The sequence below is a fragment of the Silene latifolia genome, chromosome 4, assembly GCF_048544455.1.
Source record: "Silene latifolia isolate original U9 population chromosome 4, ASM4854445v1, whole genome shotgun sequence".
Classification (NCBI taxonomy): Eukaryota; Viridiplantae; Streptophyta; class Magnoliopsida; order Caryophyllales; family Caryophyllaceae; genus Silene; species Silene latifolia.
In genome coordinates this window covers 4,974,464-4,994,156 of record NC_133529.1, presented here as the reverse complement: position 1 = coordinate 4,994,156, position 19,693 = coordinate 4,974,464, and the positions used below count along the sequence as shown (strand labels likewise).

General features: G+C 32.9%; 1 protein-coding gene across 1 annotated transcript; it reads right to left on the bottom strand.

Moving 5' to 3' along the window:
* Positions 1-7,015: 7,015 nt before the first annotated feature.
* LOC141652667 (transcription factor MYB1R1) lies at positions 7,016-8,774 on the bottom strand. The gene is made up of 3 exons (XM_074460229.1): positions 8,200-8,774; positions 7,659-7,867; positions 7,016-7,564 (listed from the first exon to the last, which is right to left on the bottom strand). The coding sequence occupies exons 1-3, from the start codon at positions 8,459-8,461 to the stop codon at positions 7,253-7,255; spliced, it is 783 nt and encodes a 260-aa protein (XP_074316330.1). The 5' UTR covers positions 8,462-8,774; the 3' UTR covers positions 7,016-7,252.
* Positions 8,775-19,693: the final 10,919 nt, after the last annotated feature.

Below are 19,693 nucleotides of genomic sequence, written 5' to 3'. Positions count from 1 at the left end.
TCCTCTCTTTTATTACGGTCTTAGGTAGACCTGTCCATTGTCCCTTCTTGTCCACCACTTCCTACTTTTACGCCCATTTATTTCATGTCAAATGATCTCCTGTAAAACAGTCTCATATTAAAAGCATATCTTGAGCTAAATCATAGAACTAAAACATGTTAAGACCTTGTTCTTTTAAATTCAATTTCAACTTATTTTGATTCAATTTTGTTTTATTCAGTTAAGTTCAAGCTTTACTCAGTTCAACTCCATTCAATTTAATTCAGCTCAGTTCAACTCATCTCTTTATAAATTAACTCTTGTATCAGTTCAGTTTAGTTCCATTAAGTTCAGTTCAATGCAGCTCCTTAAGTTCAGCTCTTTGCCTTTTTTCAGCCAAAAAACAGGGCTGTCGGGTCGGGTTTGGGTCGGGTCGGTTCATTTCGGGTCTGTAGACTTCGGGTCAAACTGAATCAATTCGGGTTTTGGTCAAGTTCGGGTATCGGGTCAATTTTACCAGTCTACTTAATAGTAGCAAACCAAGAAAAAAAGGAAAAGTAACCACCTCTCACATAAAAAGTCTTACATATATTACTCGTATAATAATATAACTAGATTTAATGTCTGTGCAATGCACGAGTCGTTTGGTAAATAATTAAAGTGCTTTAAGATAGAAATTGTTTGATAAATACTTCTTCCAGACCAATATATGTCTCAAGTTCCATGCTTTCTCGTGTAAACAACGATCAAATAACGAACACTTAAAAGAAGCACGCACAAGATCAACATACATCAGCAAAACATAAAAAAAATGATTACTCCATTCATTCTGATCATTTATTTAATTATTTTATTTATGGATGAAACTTGATAAACAAGCAAAGCTATAATAGAAGTGTGTTATATACATAAGATAAGAAAATTATCAATCAATCTGGTCTAATCTTAAATCAAAACGTCTTGCTTGTGACGGGCAATATACGTTACAAGCTGAAGACGGATAGTGTTACTCTCACAATAAGGCAAGTGGGAGGGCAAGTGGTGGGAAAATGGAGCAACCCATAAATAGTGCCACTTGCATATTATGAGAGGGACATTATCCGTCTTCAACTTGTGACGAATAGTATCCATCTTCAATAAGAATTTGTGATCTTAAATTATCAACCAATTCAGTAGGATGATTAATTATACCATCACAATATTCACATCCACCAAGTTCCGCTTCACTCCGATGTGGTAGCTCATGACTAGGCCCCAATTTTACGCAACAGTCGACCCTCATACCCCGAACAAAACTCAATTGCGCAAAGAATGTCTCGACTGGAGCGCTTGCACAATCTTTTTCCTTCGCCTTGAAATTAAGATGATCCAATATAGGATCGATTGACACAGTATGACCATGCTCTACAAGCTCATACGTTTTACCCCCACCTCGGTTATTAAAGTACTCTAAGGCCGCCTCTGCATACTCTCGACAACTAAATGCTAGAATCTCATCTGTTAGCCATATTTCCTTTCCGTCCTCATCTTCATCTTCTGACGTATGGCAAGAATACATACCCTTTATGTCCTTGTTCACGACCTCGTCATCTTCATCAAACCAGGAATCATCATGTTTAGAAATTGCTTTCGCCATCTCACTTAATCTAACTTTTGAACCCCTCTAATTATTATACCATCTATTTTCGCGCTTATATAGTACGAATATCACCAAACTTTATAGAGTTTTTGGTAATGTAGCTTCCATTACTACTCGGTTTAGGTAACTTTTTTTTTTTTTCCTTTGTAGATAGGGAGGATATAATTCATGAGAAATTCCAGTTCCTAATTGTATTGAAAGACCGATGTAATACAAGTATAAATGTCAATGCGTATGTGAAAAAATATAACCCGTCACACATTCACATATTATGGTTGATGTACCGAGTAGTATACTTGTGTGATTTAATTTAACACTACCAAGTCCAAATTAAGACACACAACTACACAAGAACACAATTTAGCTTTATTATCTCCTCTAAAATAAGAAATTGAGATGTCTACTGCACGAGTCTTACCAAAGTGATCAAGTTAGGTTGGAAAGCAACTTCAACATATATGATGCTTTATGCCTTTATCCATCTCACCTTTTAATCTAGAAGTCAATACTTTATCAACTAATTATAATGAACCGAAAGTGATATTTATATTACTCCATAATATTGAACTTTATTATATCTTGAAGAAGTGTATTATTCTTATATTCCATCTACCACCTTCCGGGGGCTAGTAAAGTACTCTGTAAATAGTTTTATGTCGAGTTTGAACGTTCTCAGGCCCGATAGACGGACGATAATAAAGTTGATCCTTTTAAGAGGAAAACTCTATGTGTTATTTGCTAAAATTTCAGATATAAAACTATTTACAGAGTACTTTACTAGCCCCCGGAAGGTGGTAGATGGACAATAAGAATAATACACTTCTTCAAGATATAATAAAGTTCAATATTATGGAGTAATATAAATAGGATTTTTCTATAAAGTAACCCTGTATTTTTTCAAATTCTACATGGTAACCCTAATTTTCAGATAACACACATGGTAACCCTCAACTTTATTAATACGTATTGGCGTGACCTTAAACTTTTTTTTCCATCAATATTTTCCGTTAAGTATATGACGTGGCCAATTGGATTTTAGATTTCTACAATGTAACCCTATGTTTTTCTTTTAAATTCTACAAGAAAACTCTATTTGTTTTTTGTGTTTATTTTTACAAAAGAAACACTCTTAAAAGTACGTCCTTAGTTCCTCAATTTATTTCTTAGCACGTTTTTTACTCGATTACTTAGAAAAAATGTCAACTCTCAGTATCATTATCTCTTTAAGGTATCATTATCATGAATCTTCAAATCAGGTTCAATTAATAATTAATAAAGAAATCCACTATTAAGCCCATTGTTTACAAATGAGTCTCCACTCTTCAATTGTATCAAACTTTCAATTGTATCAAACTTTATTGTGCCAATTTGTCGAATAATTGAAATGAGTCATTGTTGTGTTTGTTCAATTTTGGGTATTTGATGAAGTTTCGAAAAAAAAATTAATTAGATTAAACCTATGAATCAAAATTTGGATTGATTATTATAATGCTCGGTATTGAGTACTTTTATTACTTTGGTATTTAGAATATCTTGTCGGGAATTTTTTAATATCCAACAAAGTTCTTACTAGATTTTTCTTTTAAAACTTGGTTAATTGAAGGTAATGAGGGTGGATTTGACAAGTTGGATGTAATTGAGTAAAACTGTGAAAAGAAGATTAATTAACGGATTATGTTTTTAAGAACGTGATTTGTAGAAAAAGTAGGGTTATCTTGTATTATTTTTAAAAATATAGGGTTACCATGTAGAAAATCTCAAAGTTTAATTGGTCACGTCACATACTTAACGGACAAAATTGACGGAAAAAAAGTTTAGGGTCACGGCGATACGTATTAATAGAGTTGAGGGTTACCATGTGTGTTCTCTAAAGAACAGGGTTACCATGTAGAATTTGAAAAAACACAGAGTTATCATATAGAAAAATCCAAAAAAAAAAAATAATCTCCAAGTCAAATTAGTTCAACCACAAAAGTAAATGACCAACTAAAAAAAGCACGTAAAAGTTCAGTTAATCTCCTTTAATATTAATTCATTGATTATACAACCAGTTGTATATGTTGTACGATGTAGAATCTTAGCTTTGTGATAAAGTATCTGAGTTTTATGTTAAAGAATATGAGCTTTATAAAAAAGTATTGAACTCATCCATTTACACATTATAAGCTCGAATTCTTATACCATGGTTGTACCATGCTTATGGTACAACTAGATGTATAATCCTATTTGTGTTTTAATATAGATGTTTTTAACAATAAAACGGATTAAGTATCATACTAAATTGTGGTTATAAGACAAATCTGCTAGTTTTCTCTATATTCATAATATTTAACTTGTTGGGTTCCTTATGGTTGATGATGACATGCCCATTTGATTTGTATTATCTTAGTTTACCTTTTCAGGATTATTGATGTAATCAAGCTTGGATTAAGAAGTGTTGAAGTTGTTAATCATCCCTTTATATTGAGTCTTAGTGTCATCTAATGTACAAGCGAGAAAGTAGAGTATCATAGAGTAATAGAAACAGTCAAGTCGACTGTTGCTTTCATTAGAAAACAGCTGCTTGGATTGTTGCCACAATTCGTAAAACTTGAAGCCCTTTTTATCTTTTAAAAAGCTTTCACGTGACTCTTATTCTTCAAAGATAAAACTTCAGATTTTATTAGGAGATGATCTTCAATAAAGAGTGGTTTGAATTATTATTAATTTCAAAATATTTCCTCTTTATGCAAATTCAACCCTTTGGTTCTTTAAGAAAACAAAAAATGCTTTTTGCCACTTTAGTGTTAACTTGATATCATGTGACTTGTCTTTTCTCTCTTTGTTTTCTGAATTTGCATGAGCTTTTAAGGATATCTTTCAAACACTCTTTCTCTATTCTTGCCTTTGCAAAAGAGCCCTCTTTGGTGCAAGTTTTGGGTGGTTGCAAATGTCTTTCACATGTGTGGTCTTTGACCCTTCAAAACCCTAACAACCTCCTCACCCATTTCCTCTATAAAAGGCGAGCCATCCTCCTCATAAAATCCCAAGACTTTTCTGAAATAATTTTTCCAACTTTGCAAATTGTTTTTAAAGCTTAAAAATCGTGAGTCTTTGCAAAAACCTTTAAAAGTCTTCAAGTTGCTACAGTCGTGGCTACTGTTACTTTATAATACTAAACTCTCTTGCTTAAGAATTGTTGATCTTGTAAAAGTTGTCCATCTCTATTCTTTGCTAAGAATATGTTAGTGGAAACTTGATCCTATAACATTCTAAGTGTGTTAGTAGAGTTTAGGACGGAGTAGTCTTTAACTCTTGGCAACCGGAGTAGGTTGCGAGTTAGCTTGTCATAAGAACGAAGTAGTTCTTGTACTAGCTTTACAACCGGAGTAGGTTGGTTTCTTTTATTGTAAGGGTCTTTTAGTTGTCGGAGTAGATCACTAAAAGAAAGCAATAAAAAGGTAGATTGGACGTAGGCACTTGAGTTTATTGCCGAACCAATTCAAAAATCTCGTGTTCTATTGTTTTACTTTATTTCCGCTGCAATTTATTTTGTTTGTTTGTTTTGCTTTGCTAAACCTACGAAGTAACAGTTCATCATACTGTCACATTTGGTCTGCAGTCGTATTCCACAAACTGAGACAAATAGCTACAGTCAGAACGATTGTTACTTTCATACTTCAGCAAACATTTATCGTGATACTTGTTTAGTCTTTCAATATTATTCAAAGTATCTTCTCATCTCTTTTGTCCTCATAACTCACTTTAATTCAATAAAGTTGAAGTTATAATTTTTTAAATAGTACCTAATTCACCCCCTCCCCCTCTTAGGTACTTGAATCCATAAACTCAACATAACTCACTTTAAGCCTAAAACGGATGAACAACTGTAGGGCAGAGTACGGATCGGGTATCTGATCCAAAGTGCTAGTTCGGATCGGGTATCCATATTAAAAATCCTGAAATTAGATATCCAATATCCAAACCAAATATATCGGATATCCAATGTTTGGGTACCCAAAATAATCGGATCGGATGCGGATATCCATCGGATATCCATACTTTTGAATTTACTTTAAAATTAAGTTTAAAACACGATTATATTTATTGTTTTACATGATGACTTTCTTTTGTATTCTTAATCCAATATTCTCGACATAAAATTTAAGTAGCACTTAATTATTTCTCTAATATTTTAAATATTAATTAAGTTGTTGTATCAAATAAAAAATTATTTTCTCGAAATTATACTAGAAAAACAAAGTTGCGGATCGGAACGGATATCCAAATGTTTTAATTCTAATATCCATATCCAAAGCAAAACCAAAGATTTCGGATCAGATATCCAAACCAAACTTAAGTTTCGGATCGGATATCCAAAAATTCAGATCAAATCAGTTTGAATAATCGGATTTTTTGCTCAGCTATATAAATAAGTCTCTTAAATAGGAATATGTACCATTCACTTTTATTTTTCACCCGTAAAAATAGATACCACATCCTTGCATTATCGAGTAGTGGCACAAGCAATTGAGTGAATCGAGGCAATATATTCTCGGCCTATGGATGGCCATTAGACCAAGCAAATGCGCAAAACAATGCTATTCCGATTTATTGTCAAAGAGTTTGGATAACATACGACACACACCCCATATTATCTCTAACCCACATCATTATAGGTAGCAAATCTTTAATTGAGAGGCTGATATTGACTCTTTGACAACAAGCTTTAATCACACAATTAATAGGAGTAACACTTTATTAAGTAAGAGTGTACTACCAAATTAATTACTCCTAGAATCTTAAATCCAATGCATATTTGTTTGGTCAATATATTATCAAAGGAACGATTCCGATCGTATAGATTTAGGTCACTGGTTTTAATTCATTCATCTCTTCTTAATTTACGGTGATGTGAGTAAGTGTACATTTCGTTACAACTTACAACACCGAAAAGAAAAATTGGTCTCCATCAACCTAAGCTCTTATTGTCATGCAAGTATGCAACTTTCGGCATCCATTCACCTAATCTCTTAATCCAAAAAAGATATGTTGTCGTTTATATGTTTGTTCATTAATTTTTAAAATTTTATTGACTAGATTGAAGTTTGACTTTCATCACCATCAATGAACCAACGTTGAAGTTACGGTCAACTAAATCTGAAGTTTTGTTTTACTTATTTATCAAATATTTTTTACAAAATTAATTTGATCATATTTATTTTATTCAATAATCGAACAATAATTCAATTAAAATGAATATACCAGAAATACAACTACTATAAGCGCGACATTGAAATTTAAAATAAAATTTACCATTGTGTAGTTACTCACTTATTGTAGATCGATTGCAACTTGCCATTTATAAGACCACAAAGTTAAAGTTGGGAAAAAAAAAAAGTTGATCTTGAAATATTCGACTTTAAATTAGCATTATAATAATTACGGATAATCCATCTAAATGAACTAAACTTACTAAATCATTGTTTTCTCTTAATCAGCATTACAAATTCATCAACCAACAAAAGAAACTCTTAAATCATCGATTATTATCGATTTATCAATTGTTAAACATTCATCCACCAGTTAATTAATTAATCAGATACGAAGTAGTAACAAATTAACTAAAACAAGAAAAACTTGATGATCAAGCTACTACACCACGGTAATCATCCCTTCCTGATTACGGAAACCTTGCATAACCTGAAACGTTGAATTAGCCGTCTCGGTCGACATAGACAGAGATAGATTGAGTGACAATGAACTCGAATTCTTATTCGTGTTCATGTTTGTATTCGTGTTTAGATCGAAGTTCATCATTGACATGTTGCTGCTATTAGCTGGAGTTGGATCGTAGATCGGCGATGGAGATATCGTAAATTTAACCTTTGGCTCTTCAAAACTCGATTGCATTAATGTCGATTGATTCTCTTTACTCATCTGATCATTTGATGAACTTGCAGGAACCTGTAATCAAACAATAACAATCGTTATAGTTCAGATTAATCGAAAAATGTCGAGAAAACAATGATTTGAGTTGAAAAGAAGAAAGAAAAATTACAGAATCAGTAGTGATATCAAAGAGACTAGATCGACGACGACGGCGATTAAGATTACTCCGACGAAGAAAGTATTTCTGAGCATGACTAGCCACTTGAGTCGGCGTTCGAGTTTTGACGTAATTTCTCGAAATACCTCGCCAATCTCCCTTTCCTACTTTCTGTAATCCAACTAAGAACAGCTTGTGTTCTTCCTCCGTCCACGGTACTCCTACATTCATCAATCACAACAACAAATCATCATCAATTTACTTAATCAGTTAATCATCAATCAAATCTAACAATTCTTCGCAATTAATACCTTAATTAATATCCTATTTCACACAATTAATACTTTTGTTAACTGTTTTTTTTCACAAGAATCATGATTAATGCTCCTTCCGTCTCAATCAATAAAATCATCCTAACAATAAAGTCAAATAGTCTCTCCGTCTCAATCATTTTGTTTAAATTAAATTAAAATACGTTTAAAAAAAAATGATCGTAACAGAGGAAGTAATATAACTATTGACTGGAACGGAGAAAGTATATTCCGATGTGTACCTCGTTTACGCTCACGGTTAACAGCAGCGACAGTAGGAGATGATTGTCGGTGAACGACAGCTTCATCAGCGGAAGCGTAATCAATAACAGCGTTACTCGCGGTGGCGGCGGTTAACTTAGCGTTATCGGTTTCGGCATCGAGACGGTGTTGATACTGAGAAAGATTATTAAGAGAAACACTTTTTCTCATAGAGTCAACCACAAGGCGGACGCCGAACAACATAATTTCGTTGCGTCCGCCAGCGGTATTTGTTTCCGTCATTGATTAATTGATTGATTGATTATCGTAAAGTCGTAACGACTCTTAGAGAGAGAAAAAGTAGAAGGGAGAGAAAGATGGAAGAGTAGATAGAAGGAAGGGAAAGGAAAGGAGGGTTTTGAAGGAATATCTATAATGGTGAGATGAGGTGAGGGGGTCCGTACGAGGGGGGTTATATATATTATATTTATTTAAAGGATTGTGATTGGATGGAGTTTAATTTATTTTTTTAATTATTTGGAAATTAGTTGGTTTATGGAAAAATGGATGGGATTTGATAAGATTACTGGCTGTCAGATAAGGTAATGGTTGGTTTATCGCCATTGGATATTATTCCTTTTTTTATATCAACATTTTTTTTGGTAAAACAGTTGTCACGTAATCCTTGTGTAGAATACGAGTTTTTGCGATTTATTTTCCGTTTTATTTTTCACTGAATCTAGGGCTGTGTTTGACTTCGTCTCTTGTCTCTACTAGACTTGATAAGTAGGTTAATTGGGTAGGGTTTGAGTCGAGCTAATTTGAGTCGGGTTAGTTTGGATCCGCCATATTACTGGGTCAATTTGGGTCGGATTATTTTGAATTTCGGGTGTTTTTCGGGTAAATTGGTGGGCCATTTTCGGGTCAAACAGATCGGGTTATTTCGGATCCGAGTCATTTTAAGGTCGATGATTAAAAGAAAAAAAGTACGTTAGTATAATTATGTTTTTAATTTAATTTTGATAATTGTTTTTTTTTTAACATAAATAATATTAAATGTGCTTTTAATCTAGTCATTTCAATTCTTTTTTTTTTGTTAACTAGAGTTAGTATTTTGTCCGGTCATTGTCAGGTTGAGTAGTTTCGAATCGGTCATTTCGGGTTGGATCAATTCAGGATCAGAAATTCGGGTCATGTTCAGATGGGACGGGTCATTTCGTGTTTCAGATCACATTCGAGAGTTGTGTTCGAGTCAATTTTAGGTCTCGGATTAGCTTTTTTTGGTCAGTCGGTTTGGTTTTGTGTAAGGTCTAGTCTCTACGGCTCTACCATTTAAAATGTACTCACTTCGTTTCGAACTTAAGACAACTTGTGTTCAGAGATAAACAGAAGAACTTCACAGGTTAAATATACCCACATGGATGAATATGATGAAAGCTTAAGACATTGTCCTATATATTCATGTGATATGATATTTAACGTGTTTTAAATTAGGACAAATACCTCCGTTTTAAGTGTTCAGAGATAAACAGAAGAACTTCACAGGTTAAATATACCCACATGGATGAATATGATGAAAGCTTAAGACATTGTCCTATATATTCATGCGATATGATATTTAACGTGTTTTAAATTAGGACAAATACCTCCGTTTTAAGGAAGAGTAACTGACTGTACAACTAATGATATTTTGAACAAGAAGTTAAAAAGTGGGGTAGTCACGGAGTACAAAAAAACTAGAGTGGGACCGCCAAACCTCTCTAAAAAAACCCAATTAATCCCACCGCCAAACCTAAAATCTTCTGTCTCGCCGGCGACCTTCACCGACTCACCTCAGATCGCCGGCGGGAGTCTCCTTTTCCTTTCTGCTCTATAGGCTTGGTTGTTTGTCGTTGTTCTTTCAACTCCAAGGCGGTGTCTTTTGGTGGCCGATTAAATATTTTCGTTGTGGTGGTAGCTGTCGATTTTCTCCATCTCTGACAACCATCTGTTTTCCTGGCCTCAGCTAAGTGCTTTTCTCCTTTATCAATCTCAGTTTTCGTTTCCAGTTATGTCGTCTGTTTCCGGTACCGACTTTCTCCAATACTTTGGTTTTGTTTTTGGGAGTGACGTGTTGTGGGTGAGGATGCAGAATTTCAGAAGCTTTTTATCCAATTGGATGGTTCCCCCCTTTCTAAAATTCATGCTCTTAAAGACTTTGGTAATAGTCTTTTTCGACAACATCAGTTTGATTTTGCGGGAGATTGTTATGATAAGGCATGCCGCCAGTTGTGTGTGAATCTTAAGGATAAGAATTTTTTTTGATTTAAACTCAACCGTATCCTTAGCTATCTCTTTGTGTTTGAATTTAGCGGCCTGTTCCATTAAGCTTCGAGCATTTGAGGGTGCTCTAATTATCTGTTCTATGGTTTTAACCTTCTTCCCTAATAATTCTAAGGCCCTCTTTCGCAAGGCTGTGGCTCTTAGGAATTTAAATAGGATTTCAGAGGCATGTGTTATTTTGAAGGAGGCACATGCGATAGAACCTCATAATAAAGATATTATTCGAGAATTGAATGAAGTTACGCAGGCCCTTGAGATTAATCAAAATGGTAAGAGAGTTGTTATCGACCCTTTGGTTGAAGATTCGGTTCGCCCGGGGGAAAAGTGTGTTTCTTCCCTCAAAACTAAAGAAGCCTGTTTGGTAACAAAAATGGATGAGGACATCAAGCATACATCATCTCAGTTGTGTCCTAATGAGAATGTTACATCCTCCGTCAATCATATGCATTTTGATAGTAGTAGTGGTGCTGGTAGTAAAGTTTCATCCTCATACATGAATGTTGTTGATTCTGCTACTCCGAATCAAAGGGATCATTTTCACAAATTCAACAAGAAAGGTGGAGGTCATTCCCACCTTAAAATTGACGCCAGCTCCTACAATAACCTTCTACAAGGTAAGGAAGTTCATGTTCACCATAGTAAATCTTTTACTACAATGATAGTTCGTGTTCACTCGCTTCCACATAAGGAAGCCCAGACGGGAACTCCCCATGAAGTGACTTCAAGGGAAGCAGCAGTTCCCCTTTCTAGCTATTTACCCGAGATGCGTAATCAGATATCTACAGTTGTCTCAACGGATGAGTCAACGGAGGCAGATGAGGTTAAGTTGGTTGAAGAGGAGGCCATCATCCATATCGAGAAGAAGAAGCGCCTTTCGCAGAACATTTCTCTTGTTAGCAAATGTTCAGTGGATCAGTTTCAATTTCAATTTGCTCCTATTAGGGATAATTCAAGCATGACTTGTAGTGATATTTCAATGATTGAAGGCGCCATTTTGGACCAGCCTGGGATCCCCGCGCCATGTCAAAGCATGTTTATTTTCACAGCCATGAAGACACATTCAAATAGGGCTTGTAGCAGATTTGAAACGAAGACTATTAGCCGGCAATGTTCAACCTCGGTTCGAGCAAAGGTAAAGGGTAAGTCTTTGCTGACGGATAGGAGTTCATCTGTTTTTTGCAGGTTTGGAGCTGTGGAGAAGGTTACGAGTTTTAAGAGAAAAGAGGAAAACACAATCCTTTTTGATAGCCATTTCCATCCCCCGTTTAAAAAGCGTCGTCTTTGTGTTCTTGTTAATTCGATTTGTAATAGTAGTTATGTTAGTTGTGTTTCTAGTAGTTTAGGGGTCTTTTCTGGCCCTCGGTTTGTTTTGTAACAGCTTCGTTTGTACTCGAACCTTTTTATATATATAAAACTAGTACACATTTGTCAAAAAAATAAAAAATAAAATAAAATAAAAAGTGGGGTAGGAAGAGGAGGAGGAAAGCAATGAATATGTCGAAGTTGTCTAAGCCTAACATGTGGCTTTTAAATCAAGGGTCTATCCTGTTTCTCCTTTCTGTCTCTTTTGTTGAGAAAGTTTTTATTGGTCCATATTATTTGACAATGAATATGGGATGAATAAGAGGATAGCCCACTCATTCATTCATTCATTTATTCATCACTCAAACATAATGGATGGGTGAATCCTACAACAGTTATGGTCTTCCGTACTGGCATGAGGTGCTCATGTTCCCTTTCCCACCATTTCATCCGAGACCGTCTTTTTTAAAACGAATATATTTATCTTAAATACTCCCTCCTATTCACCATTTTCTTCACTATTTTTCTATTCGGATTATTCGGGTTTTCTTTCCTATTTTCTTTTTTTGGGTTGATTTGTGTAGTCCAAATTAAATTACATGTGGGTAGTGTGTTTTGTGTGATCCAAAATCGGTTTCTTATTCCTTGTGCAAAAAGGAAAGGGGAAGAATATAGTGAATAGGAGGGAGTATAAAATAGTTTTAAATACTGTCTATTTAAATAGATCAGACAAGAATTTACTTTTATTATGCATTCAACTTTTTATCTCATCCTGCTATTTGACTCGTTTTTTTGCCTAAGTCAAATATCTCCGTTATAAGACCATCCCCAAGTAGAAGGTCGAGTTAATCGGGTCACCAATATTTTTCCTCTTAATCACACCTTAATTATCTTGACCTACTTTCACCCTCTCAAGCAAAAGGTCACGACCTAGGTCACCAACCCAATCATTTTCCACTTTACAGCCAATGAGAGGGTGCCACCTACCGGGTCACCATACTCAACCAAAGGTCACCTCCCTTTGTTTTGATGGTTGTCCTTTTTTTCTGTTTCCAGCCAATAAGAGAGTGCCACATATCGGGTCACCAACTCAATTCAAGGTCACCAATTGACCCTAAGTAATTCAAGGTCACCAAAATTATCCCCTTAATCCTAATTTAAGGTGTAATTAAGGTGACCCAACAAGGTCACGACCCAGTCGGTGACCTTGCTTGGGGATGGTCTAAGTAAGAATTTGTGATTTTATCTACGGAATCAATTCCATCAAATTGCTATTTTTTTCATTTTTTTATTTGGCGCACCATGTTTTATGTTTTTTTTTAAACTTTAATAATATTCATATTAGAAGACAAAAAAAACTAAATAAATAAATATCTGTATTGTACTATGTTGTATGCATTTCACAGAGTGTATAACGAGGTGAATGAATGAAGGTATTAAACATGGTCACATGGTCCTTGTACTATTTTGTTAGTTTTTTGTTTAAACCAATTAAAGATTAAAGAGTTGTGACTTAAAATTTGAACAGAGCAATGTAATTTCGTAATTATAAGTTTATAACTTTTGGAGAAAAAAATAGCCCAATCTAAATGCTATATTAATCTTGTATGTGAATATAATAAGTTAAAATCTACCATGACACAAAAATAAATAACAATGTTTTTTTAAAAAAAAATTAGTACGGAGCATATTTTTTTGACCATAGTTAATTTGAAAAAGTGAATAGTTTACGTTTGATTTATTTTATGAGGGAAAAATCATACAAATGTAAACTATTAATTGAAACGGAGTCAGTAAAATTTAGGTCGTTATAAATTCACACTAAAATGGTAAAGTTATTAAATAATACTCTCACATAATGAGTGATCAGAGTACATTTCATCATTGACCTTATCATTTTCTCCAAAATTAATTTACAATAGCACTTTACTCCAAATAAACTCTTACTCCCTGTGTCTCAATCACTTGTTTATATTTGTTATTTTTTATGAGAAATATTTTAATCAACAAATGATTTGGACAGATAAAGTACTCCCTCCGATCACACCAAAGGTAACACTTACCTAAAATAGACGATCCACACCAAAGATAACATATCTTATTTGGCTCACAACATTACCAAGTAAGTTGTCCTTATACTCATTTTATATTTACACAAAATGTCATTACATACCCACAATTAAACCCACAATTACATGGCCCTTCAATTTTTTCCCTCTTTACCCTTACTTTTTCCACATTTTTTAAATACTTCATTTTTCCCTATATTATCTTTGGTGTGAATCGGAGGGAGTATTACACAAATATTTAATCCCATTGAAACAAAACAACATTTAGCAAATAATACTATAATAACCATATTATTTGAGACTTGAGAGAGCACTCGGTCTTGCTTCAGATGGGCTATTTTGGTCTGAAACAATAAAACGTGATTTGTAACCATTTTATAGTCAAATATAATTATTATTGAAACACAAGTTACACTAAGCTGTAATAATAACTGTTATATTTAACCATAAATAATCACATATATCTATCTGAAGGTCTAGACGAAAAGTGGTCGTTTAAAACAAAAATTTACGGAGGAGAGATAGTAGTACTATCGCATGACGTCCGAAACTGGTTTCTTTTTTAGTCCATGATAATCGAATGGCCTATCCCTCTTTACAGTAGTGGAGAATGGAGATAAAATACATGTGAGTGGAAGATAAGCTCAGATAAGATAGTTGTTGGACCTCACTAATTCACTATCATGTCTCCCTTATTTCACTTTTGCGTGCTTCGTACGGAGTAATACAATTGTTTATGGTGATAACTAGTTTTATACCCGTGCAGAAAATGCACGGGTCGTAATTAATAACATACGTTATCAATTTATCATTGTATATAAGAGCACTTAAATAATTATGATTATCCATGACTTTGTTTATCCACATCGCAAAACAAACAACAATGAGAATATATTCAAATAAAATATAAGGTTTTTTTTTTGCCAGCGGTAAAGATAAAAACAAAATATAAATATATGTTTATAAAATGAATTTTAAATTCATGATCAATTACATTGATTAAAAGTATCTAGTGAATATAACGTGATTATAATACATTTAAACTGATATGAAGAATAAAGAAAAATCTTATATGGAGGGCCGACGGGAGTGAGAATACTGTAATATTATCTCGACATGTTAAAATAAATGTACATCTATAAATTATACTCCTACAATATTTAGATCAAAAATCCTAATGTGCCTAAATTGTAATTGGGCCGACATTCTCAGTTCTTTAAATGCACATACGACTAAAATATGAGTCCAAAACTATTATTCCCTCCGGCCGGATCATTTGTTATCTGTTTTTATTTTAAGTATATTATTTATACCTTATCTATTTCCATATCAGGTAAATAACTTTTCACAAAATGACAAATATGTCCCTTACACAAATTATGAATAGTATGACATTATACTGTAAACGGTCTATTTTTATTAGAATTTTTTTTATTTAATGCTAATAAATATTTGTAATTTTAGACAATAAAACTGTCTTATCGGGCAAAACCACTTCACAAAAACTACTATATCCCATATTATTCACTACTATCGTACGCCATATTATTAACTACTACGTACTCCGTAAGTCCGTATTACCTACCTATAAATTTTGATTTTGACATATAAACGGATAAACCCACAAAACTTTAAAACTAAACAAATTATACATAACCAAAAATATGTTTTAAGTAATTAACCCTACCCAGCCACCTCCTCACTCATTTTACCCCCTCGTCCCATTTCATATGGCTCTCTAACACCATCTTAAAGTTCCGCCGCACTCCTCATCAGTCACCTCTTATATTTTTAAGCTTCTTTAAACCAAACTTTAATTTGTTCATCATCTTCTTTCTCCTTTTTGTGATCCTACCCATTCTTAAGTATCACCCTCACACTTTTCACCTCTTATTCCGATCTCTATCGGGTCTCCACCCTAACAGAAAAAAAAAAAGATAAATTTTCCTCTAATTTTCCGCCTCATCAACAATTTACATCAATATACATATTCTTTAACCTTTAATGCCTTTTATATTCGAATTTAATAAATTTAATGTCAATATTGGAGTTAATTGAAGAGTATAAGTAGAAGAAATTCATGTAAGTATGATCCAAAAATTATACTATCCGGGTTCTTTTATTCGCTTGGTTCATTTCAAAGTGCATATTTTTTTCGATTTTTAAAATTTTCTCAATATGTTTTTTCCAAGATTTTTTCAGATCTAATATACTCCTTATTTGACTATTTCTTATTTGTTATATTTGAGTATATTCATTAAGGTGTTTTTTTTAAAGGATTATTCGTAAATATTTTATTATTATTTTTTGCTTTTTTCCCCCGAAAATCTTCACTTCTACGTTAAGTGTTACTCGTATTTTTTTCATTTTAAAAGATTTATCAATATTTTTTTCGAAACCTTCAAATCTACAATTTTTAAAGATTCAGTAGTATAATTATAATTATTATGGTTATTTTTTTTAAATAGGTCGATAAATGTATTTCCAATGATTAAGATTTATTTCCGCAAAACAATTATACACATAATATTTTTAGATAGCTGATGTTTTTTTATTAAGATATGATTTTTTAAGGAATTTATATTTATTTACTAAACTCCGTACTTCTTTTTTAAACATCATTTTCTTTGAACATGAAACTATTTTTCTTTTAATTTGTTTCTTTTTTTATGTGACAGGTGACTTGTTGAAATTAAAGTTAAGAAGATTATTTAAAGTGGGTGGGATAGTGATAACTCATTTACAATTATTATTACTAATTATTGAATTTGAGTAATTAAGAATTGACAATAGAATAATCAGAATAAGAGTAGGAATTTATTAGAGAGGAGAGAGGGTAATTAAATGAAATGTAAAACATGGAGGGACCCATACAAAACCAACTTTCTAAATTTTGTCGGCCAATCAGAAAGCTTTAAAAAACCTGGCTTTTATACTATGTAGATGTCCGTTATAAATTTAAAGTAAATTAAGTATGATAAATAAAATAAAAGTATAATGAATATCTATGGATTAAGAGTAAGATTATTGCCCTAGTCTTGATAAAGTTTTAAGGTGAGTTTTAAAAATTCAAGACTCAACTTAAGATTTTGGGCGAGTTTAAACCCCACTTTCAAGGAAAATTATCCAATAATGTATCATTTCATTTTGTCCTTTTTTTTTTAAAAAAAAGTTTGTAAAAAAAAGTAGTGAAATGGGAAAGTAGAGTTTGAGGTGTTTGACGAATAATGTATAAAGTTTAGGAAGAGTCTGAACAATAAAGAAATAATAAAAGTTAGTGAAAAGTTGATGTGACAAAGTTTTTAAAATTTGGGAAAGTCTTACTGTTAATTTTACCATAATAAATTTGTCCTATATAAACAGTAGAGAATTTATTTAACTCAGAGACGAATACTATCGTTAAAGACTTGTTGATAACAATAATGTAAAATTTTCCAAATATTATGCTTTATTATTCAATTTGAGGCATATTGACTGAGCTTGGACTAATAATTGAGTTGGGAGGATAATTTTTTTAAAGCTTGGAATACAATATGCTAATGATATTATGCTAGCTAACTACTACTATCCATAATGGTTGCTTAGCTAGCTAATTATCTAAATCTAAAATGCTATTAGTAATTTAGTATAGAAGGACTATGTTTGGTTGCTAATTTTCTATTCATTAAACTAAAAGTTTATTGCTACTCATAATTAGCTAGCTATCAATTGAGATTGGTCGATAATTTGCTATTAATTTTGCAACCAACTTGAAATTATCGGTTGGTTATATGGTGATCATTTGTGGCTAATTTACTACTAAATGACGATAATATCAATTTTTGCCCATTATCGGCCAATTTAATTAGTCACGGACTCACGGTTATTAGCTCGATTCCATTATACCTGAAAACTATACTAAAACTGAAAACGCAAAAGTAATATAAACGAGATACTTAATCAACAAAATAATAGAATTAATAAAATTAATAAAAGTAGTCTACTCCTATAGGACCGTCTTATAGCATATGACTGACCCAAAAGGAGAAAAGTCCAATGTTTACATTTAATTATATTCATATTTCGGTTTTATTTTGACTACTCAATATTTTATGATAAATAATGACATTGATAAATAATGACATATTTAAATATGTAGATTATCAAACTAAAATATTATGTTATCAAAATAAACTATTTTTTTACAAGTTTATTAAATTATTTAGTTAGGCTTGGTGTTATTAGGCTTTTGTTAAAATTGGTCTTATAGAACAATTTGTGAACCCCTTCTATTTGCCACTTTGTGTCTTGGTACTCTTGTAAAGCAAAACTTACAAACTATAATACCCGGCCTCTTTGTTCCAATTATTTATTTATATTTGATTAAAATATTTTTCATAAAAATTAGGAGAAATTAAATAAATAATTAGAACGTAGGGAATATTATTTTTCATTCATTATGAACCATCAAGGAATATAGAGATTATTCTACAATAATAGTGTTTTTTTTAAAGTATTTGCATAAAGAATCTTTTCAAGTTGCTCAAGGCGTCCTTCAAAGAAAAAAGTGGTGTACAAGAGGTGAATATTATAGCTCTTTACATTGTCTAAGAAACTTTACATTTTTTAAAAATTTTAAAAAAGGTCATTTAAGATAACATTATTTAATTAAATCTTCTTTAAAATATTCTTAGAAAATTAAGTTGACTAAGAACTTTAACCAATGAAGATTAGTAGCCAAAGTTAAGCAAAATGCGAGAATATCTCCTCGTGATTTTGTACCTTTAGTTTAAGGACACTTGCTTGTTAATTAATTATTAAATCATAAATCAAAGGTTAACACATGGATGATGATAGATCCAATCAAAGTGCTATCTTTCGAAAACCTCAATGTTATTGGTTGTCAAGTCGTTTAATAGTCCAAGCCCCCAAATATAAGGTTGTTTGATAGTCACTATGCTTTTGAGTAAACTTTGGAATCTTGAATGTGAGATTGTACAACATAAATATTTATTACTCCTAGTATTTTTTGGATGACGGGCTTATTCGCAGCTGTTACATTAAAACAGTCAAACATTCAGGTCAGGTTAAGCTGACTCAGAGGGGGTTGGCTTCACCAGGAGGACCCGGAACCAGCTCGAGGTAGGGGGTGGGTCAACACGGGCCGGATTGGACCTGGTGAAGGCAGACCCGGAAACAGCACAAGGTGGGGTCAAGAGGCGGGCCAGGGTGAGGTCGGGCTAGGGACGAGTCACGCAGGTCGGGTAAAAACCAACCCGAGGGACGGGTCAGGTCGAGACTGGCCGGGTCAGCTTGTATGTTTGAATAAGAATAATCCTAGTGCATACTGGGAAAACTTTCGAATTTACGTGATAGCCTGAAAATCACCTTATACCAAGTCAGCCACCCGAAATGACAGGTTCAAACTCCTAAAAGGCATAATCTCAGACTATAAATAACCTTTACAAAATTGCTTTTAGAGAGACTGAACTCTAAAATTCTTGAATTTTACCCAAATTTTAAGCATATCATATTATTAAATGAAGTGTACACCATAAAAACAATGTTATTGGACGTTTTACAATAGTCTTAATTGCTTAATTAGTTGGTATCATAATGTTGACCAACTACACTAGTACACTTTACTAAACTTCATGAAAAATTAATTCTAAAGAGTTACTGTACTTTATTATTCATTCTACACATTTGCATAAAAAAAAACCAGCTCGATTGATTTAGCCTGGTCCAGTTCTAGCCTTCTAGGCCACTAATATTTCATGTTCAACCCAAACTGGACCAGGCTAAAAGCCTTTGTCAGTGAACTAAGGTCTCTGATCCACCATAACTTAGTTCGGTCTTTATT

Bases quoted from the DNA above. Each gene is read 5' to 3' on its own strand.
- LOC141652667 (XM_074460229.1), bottom strand. From the start codon at position 8,461: ATGACGGAAACAAATACCGCTGGCGGACGCAACGAAATTATGTTGTTC. The intron at 7,868-8,199 runs GTACACATCGGA...TGATGAATGTAG, and splicing joins TAACCGTGAGCGTAAACGAG to GAGTACCGTGGACGGAGGAA. The intron at 7,565-7,658 runs GTAATTTTTCTT...GTTTGATTACAG, and splicing joins TTGATATCACTACTGATTCT to GTTCCTGCAAGTTCATCAAA.